At 31.5% G+C, this 9,841-nt stretch overlaps 1 protein-coding gene and 1 long non-coding RNA gene across 2 annotated transcripts in view; both read left to right on the plus strand.

The window, feature by feature from the left end:
* LOC122246615 (uncharacterized) overlaps nt 1-1,385 on the plus strand; it is an 85,585-nt gene extending 84,200 nt beyond the window's left edge. Inside the window, exon 83 of the mRNA XM_086538195.1 lies at nt 1,126-1,385. Coding sequence (XP_086394321.1) covers nt 1,126-1,385 — 260 coding nt within the window. The remainder of the gene's footprint in view (nt 1-1,125) is intronic.
* A 6,837-nt stretch (nt 1,386-8,222) lies between these two features.
* Nucleotides 8,223-9,416, plus strand: LOC122243159 (uncharacterized). The gene is made up of 3 exons (XR_015191142.1): nt 8,223-8,333; nt 8,480-8,536; nt 9,339-9,416. It is a non-coding gene; the product is annotated as an uncharacterized LOC122243159 (long non-coding RNA).
* The last annotated feature ends 425 nt before the right edge of the window (nt 9,417-9,841 follow it).

The following is a 9,841-nucleotide window of genomic DNA, read 5'->3' on the forward strand; positions in this document are numbered from 1 at the left end:
CTTTATAGTTATCATTATTCTAAATCAATATTATTTCAGTTAAATGCATAGATTTTCATACTGAGAAACGACCAAGTTTTAAATGGGATGCTTTGTGTGCGTGTGTGCATATGTACATATGTATGTATTATATCTATACTTTTGATATAGATATATATGCAAATATATTGTAATATATATACATACATATGAAGGTATATACATATTTACGTATATATAAATTTATCCATATATATATATATATATATATATATATATATGTGTGTGTGTGTGTGTGTGTGTGTGTGCATTCCCTCGCACGGACATAAAAACTGTCTTTTTCTTTTTTGTTTCTCTAAATATTAACGAACATGTATTCATATATATTTCATCTCTCTTCTGGTTCGCATGAACCGTCTTCAGAATCAACTACAACTACAATACAACCTACGACAGTCACAATAACTGGTGAGAGGTAGTCATTTGGGCGGTCGTGATTATATATTTACTGTATACACATTGTACATATTTTTTTATATATAAATATCTGCAATATAATAATATATATATATATATATATATATATATGTATGTATATAAGTATATACATATATATACATATTTATATATATTATTCACTATATATATATATATATATATATATACTAAATAAGTATTTTTTTAAAAATATAGAATGGTTTCAAAAATGGAATAAATGCATTTTCATTGACATTTTAGATTTGAAATGTTTGTTGTCGTTTTATCTTTAATTATCATCTAGTAATTTATTCATTTTATCATTCATAAATCAAAATATGACTTAAATTTGATTTAGAGATGATATATATATATTTTCCCTTGCATATGTATGAAAAGAAATATTATTGTTCAACCTAAAACAAATGAATACTGGGCAAGTAACTGTGCATATGAACATATATAAGACTATATATATATGTACTTATGTATCTATGGATGTATATATGATGTATGTATCCATATGCATGGTATACATAATAGATATAACATATATGATATATATGTATATATATATATATATATATATATATATATATATATATATATATATGTATGCATGTATATAGTTCTAAAATGACAACACTACAGTAATTGCTAATGTAACAGGTCCTACAGCACTATCTACAACTACGGAATCTACTAGATCTAGTGAAGCAGCAACCGCAACGGTTTCTGAACTGCTATCTTTAAGTACAGTGGAGACTTCATCTATTGCAACTCAAGAAACACCTGCAACTACTGGATTCTCTGTAACAACAAAACCTTCTACATCTACGTTTATACCGCCTGCAACAACTAGTGCATTATCACCTACAACAGCTACTGTCATAAATTCTACATCAGGCCACTTACGCCGACACCTATAGAGTAACTAACACCAATTAACATTGCGTTTCGGGTTTACTTATGGCTACTAAAACCATTCTCTTTAACTACTGAGACCTTTGTCAGTACATCTACACCAACGGCTGGTCCAACATCTATAGCAACAGCTGGCCAAACATCTAATACTATTGGTTTTAAATCTACAACTGTCGATTTGATTTCTACACCAGTTAACCCGTTGCTGACGGGGGATAGATTTGCTTACACAGGCTCCAGGATAAGTTTTATTTCTGATCGAGGCAGATTCTGCAACATAATTTGATTTTTCCCACTCCCTTTTAGTCACTTATTGTAGAGCTAGATCAATCTAGCCACTAGGGGGGCAAACAAAAAAAACAAAAAACAAAAAAAAAACATAGATGATATAACAATAGGATACAATAGGAGTACTTGGAGAAAGCTCATCAAAAAGGCGACCCCGAATAGGGATAAGCTGAGAAGAAGAATTGTAGAGCTAGATCCATTTTTGTGTTTTTTTTTTTTTGTTTTTTTTTGTGTGTTTTACTGTTTTTAGAAATTTGTATCTGTCATATCACAGGTTCCATCAATTCTGCAGTTGACTAAAATTGTAGGTCCATAACAATTTTGTTTTTTTTCTTTATACTCAATGTGATAGAACTATTACTGTTTGGATGGGGGGGAGGGGGGCAAAAAGCAACTTTTATTTTTTCGTATTTGTGTGCTGTCGCGAACAAACACGAAACTTATAACCATCCAAAATGAAGAGGTAGGGAAGAGGAAGGAACATGTTGTCTTTTTGAACATGAAAGTAATCCACCAATAAAAGGCATTCCCTACTGGACAGTGGCACATTGTAGGCATTGGGCATGGTTGTGGGGGGATCACCTCCTCGCTCTCGTTCAGCCTGCACATCTTCAGTCAGCGGAACTTTTATAGCAAGAGGTTGGCAACTTTGCGATGTGCCCACCCTCTATAGAGATGAGTGCTTGCTAGAGACCGTAGGATGAGTGCCATTCAAGGCTTCTCTTCTTGCTGGTGCTAGAGGAAAGTGGTGCCATCTAGGTTTTTGGAAATGAGTTTGAAACTCCATTTTGCTTAATATATATATATATATATATATATATATATGTGTGTGTGTGTGTGTGTGTGTGTGTATGCATATAATTATAGATAGTTATGTATATATATATATATATATATATATATATATATATATATATATATATATATGCTGGGCAGGCAACTACACTGATCAGTCAACATTTCTAATTACTAATAGGAAATGATGAGCCACTATTAAAACATATAAGTGAACTAATAATCACAATTATTTAATTACTAACGCCCTTTGCTAACGTAACAGTTACTGAAACAAGACTTACTGAAGCAGTAACTCCAACAGTTACCGAGTCTTCATCTCCAATATTTACTGAAAACAATCCTCCTACTACTGGATCTACTATATCAACTATTAATCCATCTACAACAACTGGTAAAACAACTACAATAACTCCTGGCAAAACCTCTACTTCAGTAACTGAACCAACACATATAGTTACGACACCAGTGACTACTGAATCACCACCTTCAGATATTAATACTGCATTCTCTCCAACTACGGAAACTTCCCATAAAACAACCATTTCGCCATCAACAACAGCTGGGCTGTTATCTACTTCTGTTGGTCAAACATCCACCACTACAGGTGTAACCTCAACTGAACCAGCACCAACAACGATAATAACTACCGGAACAATATCAGAAAGTACTACACTATCACCTATTCCTACAGCTTCTATATCTACTTCAACCGAAATGCCAGGTATTACTATTTTTAAAGTAATGATTGGGTGTATGTGTGCGTAATGAATGTGTGTCTGTGTGTTTGAGTATCTGCGTTTGTTTGTGTGTGCATATGTGTATATATATATATGTATATAGGTAAGATGGAATATTGCACTGCCGCATTGATATGGATGTATAAAATCCCAGTCCCGGTCTCGAACCTCTGCCACCCTCTGGTATTAGTATCCTACTAACTCCATAGAAATTAAAATTTCGCTATCAGTACTCAAGTATGAGTAGATAGGTGAATTCTATGGAGCTAGTAAGATCAGAGTTTGACATTCCTTTTATTGGGTCGTGTGGTCTAGTTGGTTTAGTACTGCATTCTCAGGCTAATAGTACTTGTGGTTCGACTCCGGTTCAGGAGGTATGTTATACATGTATATACATATTTATGTATATGCGTATGTATATATAAGAATATATATAGTTATTAACTAATAACACCAATTGCTAATGCAACAGGTACTAAACCAACAACAACTTCGGAATCTACAACGGTTACTGAACTGACTCAAAAATCACCTACAGCTACTGCCTTAATCTCTACATCAGCCACTGGCTCGACATCTATAGGTACTGCAGCAATAACTACTGAACCAGCACTTACGACTACTATACCATTGTCTTCAACTACTGAGACCTTTGTTAGTACATCTACATCAACGGCTGGCCAAATATCTAACACTGTTGGTTTAAAATCCACAACTGTTGATCTGACTTCTTCACCAGCTACTGAACCAACACACACAAGTACAACACAAACGACAACTGACACTACTGTTCCAAGATCCTCTGTCCCCGTTACTTCAACAAATAGTTCAACGGATATTCCAGGTATCACTCTTCTTTAAACTTCGATATGTTTCACACACGTACATATTACTGGACACATATCTGTATAGTTATTCTAAATATAATCAATATCATTTCAGTTAAATCCATAGTTTTTCATATTGAGAAACGACCAAGTTTTAAATGACGGGCTTTGTGTGTGTGTGTGTGTGTGTGTGTGTGTGTGTGTGTGTGTGTGTGTGTGTGTGTGTGTGTGCATATGTATGTATTATATATACATATATATATATTTATTTTTAATATAGATATATATGCATATATATTGTGATATATATACATACATATGTGAGTATATACATATATATGTATATATAGATTTGTCCATATATACATAAATAAATAAATAAATATATATATATATATATATATATATATATATACATATTGATATTCAATTGGATGTACATACGAATATGTTTATATGTATAAATAAATATATATGTATATATATATATATATATATATATATATATATATATATATATATAAAGTGTGCGTGTGTACATAGATAAATGAATATATATACATATATACATACATACTTACAAGCATATTTATATATATACACACACACACACACTCGATATATATATGTATATATATGTATATATATGTATATATATATATATATATATATATATATATATATATATATATATATATATATATATATATAATATATATATATATGTATATATATATATATGTATATATATATATATATATGTATATATATATATATATATATATATATATATATATATATATATATATATATATACGTGCACACATTCCCGCGCGCGGACATAACAACTGTCTTTTTTTTTATTTATTTCATTTATTCATATATTATTAATCTCTCTTCTGGTTCGCATGAACCGTCTTCAGAATCAGCTACAACTACAATACAACCTACGACAGTCACAATAGCAGGTGAGAGGCAGTCATTTGGATGGTCGTGATTATATGTTTACAGTATACACATTGTACATATTTCTTTTCTATCATTCTAACACACATGCACATGGGTACGGCTGATTAAATATAATATTTTGCTATCATGTATATCCTGAAACTGTGATCCTTCTTTTTGAGTCTGGATTTGTCTTTACAGTATGGCTTAGGAAGACCTATTAAATATTGCTGTTTATTTTATTGTAGCTTCCTGTAATCATGGAAGATTACAATGCGAATCTCTACCCAATCTGAGCTCATTTTCAAATTTGTAATCATTTTCATAATCACTTTATATGATAGAAATGAATGATATGATCAAAGAAATTACAAATTAAAGCGACTTTTCAACGTTTTAGTTGCTGAATAAGACCCATCCCACACATGAAACAAATATAGTCTTAAACGGATAACATAATTTGCTGAGGTAACAGGTACTAAACCAATATCTACAACTACTGAAACTACAAGATCTAGTAAAGCAATAACCACAACGGTTACTGAACCAATATCTTTAACTACAGCGGAGTCTTCATCTATCATTACTCAAAAATCTGCAACTACTGGATTTTCTGAAATAACAACTGCAAAACGATCTACATCTACGGTTATTCCGCCTGTGACAACCACTGGTTTATTACCTACAACAACTACTGTCTTAACCTCAGCATCAGCCACTGACTCGACACCTATAGGTACTACATCAATAACTACTGAATCAGCACCTACGACTACTAAACCATTCTCTTCAACTACTGAGACCTTTGTTAGTACATCTACATCGACGGCTGGTCCCACATCTACAGCAACAGCTGGCCAAACGTCTAATACTATTGGTTTGAAATCTACCACAAGTGTTGATCTGACTTCTTCGCCAGCTACTGAACCAACACACATAAGTACAACACAAACGACAACTGACACTACTGTCCCAAGATCCTCTGTCCCCGTTCCTACTACATATATTTCAACGGATATGCCAGGTAACCTTTGTTCTTTAAACATCTACATGTATCATATACGTATATGTTACTGGACACTATCATCTATAGAGGTGTTATTATTCTAAATATAATTCATGTAATTTCTGTGACATGCACAGTTCTTCATATAGAGATTTAAGGGGTAGTAAAATGCATAGGCTCTTACATAAGCAACCACCGAGCGCGCATCAAAGGTTTTTCGTGAAAGATTGAGCTTACCGTTTGATTTTCTTCTCTTCTCTAACTTCAGCATCAACTGGGACTAAAGCAGAAACTGCTACTACCATAGCGACAGGTAAGATATAAGATTTAACCGGTTTTCCTAATGTTTATACTACATTTTCAATTTCAAATTCTTTCTCAGTATTTCCATTTACTTGATACCACTACAATATAGATATTCATGTAATTCTATTCGTGCATTCAAGAAACGACAACGGGAGGTATGCCAACTAGAGGGACCCTTGTTACTTCTACATCAGCAGGTGAGGCAAAAGTTAGGGAAATTAGAGAAACTCTCATACTGTTTTAAATATGAAAAATATTTCCAAGTACATATCAGAATCATATACTAACGTCCTTTTTCATTAGTGTGTATTGTAATATCTACTGTAGAGAGCCAGACAATGTCCCAAAATGTTTGCTAATTACACCCTTAAGCACGGCCATGTTCAAAATGTAATTAACATGCATAATGGTGATTATTGTTAACTTATACTTTTAGAAATAAAAAGTAATTTATATGAATGAAAAGAATTTATATATTCATTATATGAACAAAAACACACACTTTTGATACCATTCTTTATTAATATGTGTGTGTGTGTTTGTATGTGTATGTGTGTGTATGTATGCATGTATGTGTGTGCATGTGTATTTGTGTATGTACGTATGTGATAATGTATGTATATATGAATATATATACATATACATGTATTTATATATATGTATATATGAGTATATGTTCAGTTAAATCCGGACTCTAGTAAATAAGTATTTTTATCTTTAATAAAGAATGGTTTCAAAAATGGAATAAATGCATTTTCATTGACATTTTAGATTTGAAATGTTTGTTATCGTTTTATCTTTAATTATCATCTAGTAATCTATTCATTTTATCACTGATAAATCAAAATATGACTTAAATTTGATTTAAAGATGATATATATGTATTTTCCCTTGCATATGTATGAAAACAAATATTATTGTTCAACCTAAAACAAATGAATACTGGGCAAGCAACTGTGCATATGAACTTATATAAGACTATATATATATGTACACATGTATCTATGGATGTATATATGATGTATGTATGCATATGCATAGTATACATAATAGATATAACATATATGATACATATGTATATATATATATGTATGCATGTATATAGTTATAAAATGACAACGCTAAATGCTAATGTAACAAGTCCTACAGCATTACCTACAGCTGCAGAATCTACTAGATCTAGTGAAGCAGCAACCGCAACGGTCTCTGAACTGCTATCTTTAAGTACAGTGGAGTCTTCATCTATCGCGACCCAAAAAACACCTGCAACTACTGGATTCTCTGTAACAACAACAAAACCTTCTACATCTACGTTTATACCGCCTGCAACAACTAGTGCATTATCACCTACAACAGCTACTGTCATAAATTCTACATCAGCCACTGACGCGACACCTATAGGTACTACACCAATAACTATTGATTCGGTACTTATGGCTACTAAACCATTCTCTTTAACTACTGAGACCTTTGTCAGTACATCTACACCAACGGCTGGTCCAACATCTACAGCAACAGCTGGCCAAACATCTAATACTATTGGTTTTAAATCTACAACTGTCGATTTGATTTCTACACCAGTTAATAAACCAACACACATAAGTACTACACAAACGACTACTGACACTACTGTCCCCAAATCCTCAGAGATTGCAATAATACAATTTGATCCAGTTCCTACTACATATAGTTCAACGGATATGCCAGGTATCACTGTTCTTTAAACTTTGATATGTTTCACACATGTATGTTACTGGACACCATTATATGTATAGTTATTATCATCCTAAATATAATTCATGTAATTTCTGTTACAAGCACAATTCTTCATATTAGGAAATTTTAGAGTTTTTAAGGGGGTGGTAAGATATATGTTTATATATATATATATATATATATATATATATATATATATATATAAACCACTGTGCACGCATCAAATGTGTTTCGTGAAAGATTATGCTTATTATTTTATTTTCTTCTCTTCTCCAACTTGAGCATCAACTGCGACTACAGCAGAGACTGTTACTACCATACCGACAGGTAAGATATCTTAATTTCTTAATTCTTGGCTTGATTTTCCTTATGTATATGCTACAATTTCAAAATCAAATTCTTTCTCAGTATTTCCATCTACTGATACCACTAAAGTATAAACATTTTTTTGTAATTCTATTCGTGCATTCAAGAAACGACAGTGGGAGACATCGTGACCACAGGAACCCTTGTTGCTTCTACATCTGCAGGTGAGGCAATATTTAGGGAAATTAGAGAAACTCTCTCACACTGTTTTGAATATGAATATATTTCCTAATACATATCAGAATCATAAAAAAATATATATATATTTTTCATTACTGTATAATGTATACTTTAGAGAGCCAGACAATGGACCAAAATGTTTGCTAATTACATCTTTCTGCTCGGCGATATTGAAATAGCAATTTGCATGCATAATGGTGATCGTTGTTAATGTATACTCTTAAAGATAAAATATTTTTTATGTATGAAAAGGAATGTACATATATATGCACACAAACACACACAAAACAACTATATTTATACATGTGTGTGTGCATAAATATGAACACACGCACAAACACACACATTATATATATATATATATATATATATATATATATATATATATATATATATATACATGCATACATATATACATACATATATATATACATACATACATATATATATATATATATATATATATATATATATATATGTGTGTGTGTGTGTAGACATATGTTTATAGATAGTTTAATATATATATATATATATATATATATATATATATATATATATATATATATATGCATACATTTATAGATAGTTTGATATATATATATATATATATATATATATATATATATATATATATATATATATATATATATATGCTGGGCAGGAAACTATACTGATCAGCCAATATTTGTAATTACTAATAGGTAATGATGAGCCATTATTAAATCGTATAAGTCAAACTAATAATCACAATTATTGAATTAACAACGCCCTTTGCCAACGTAACAGTTACTGAAACAAGACTTACTGAAGCAGTAACTCCAATAGTTACCGAGTCTTCATCTCCAATATCTACTGAAAAAAATCCTCCTTCTACTAGATCTACTATATCAACTATTAATCCATCTACAACAACTGGTAAAATAACTACAATAACTCCTGGCAAAACCTCTACTTCAGTAACTGAACAAACACACTTAGTTACGACGACAGTGACTACTGAATCACCACCTTCAGTTATTACTACTGCATTCTCTCCAACTACGGAAGCTTCCCATAAAACAACCATTTTGCCATCAACAACAGTTGGGTTGTTATCTTCCTCTGCTGGTCAAACATCCACCACTACAGGTGTAACGTCAACTGAACCAGCACCAACAACGATAATAACTACCGGAACAATCTCAGAAAATACTACACTATCACCTATTTCTACAACATCTATAATTACTTCAACCGAAATGCCAGGTATTACTATTATAAAGTAATAATTTGGTGTATGTGTGCGTAAT

The sequence above is a fragment of the Penaeus japonicus genome, unplaced genomic scaffold, assembly GCF_977035675.1.
Source record: "Penaeus japonicus unplaced genomic scaffold, GWHDUDI00000001_assembly GWHDUDI00000007, whole genome shotgun sequence".
In the NCBI taxonomy this organism is placed as follows: Eukaryota; Metazoa; Arthropoda; class Malacostraca; order Decapoda; family Penaeidae; genus Penaeus; species Penaeus japonicus.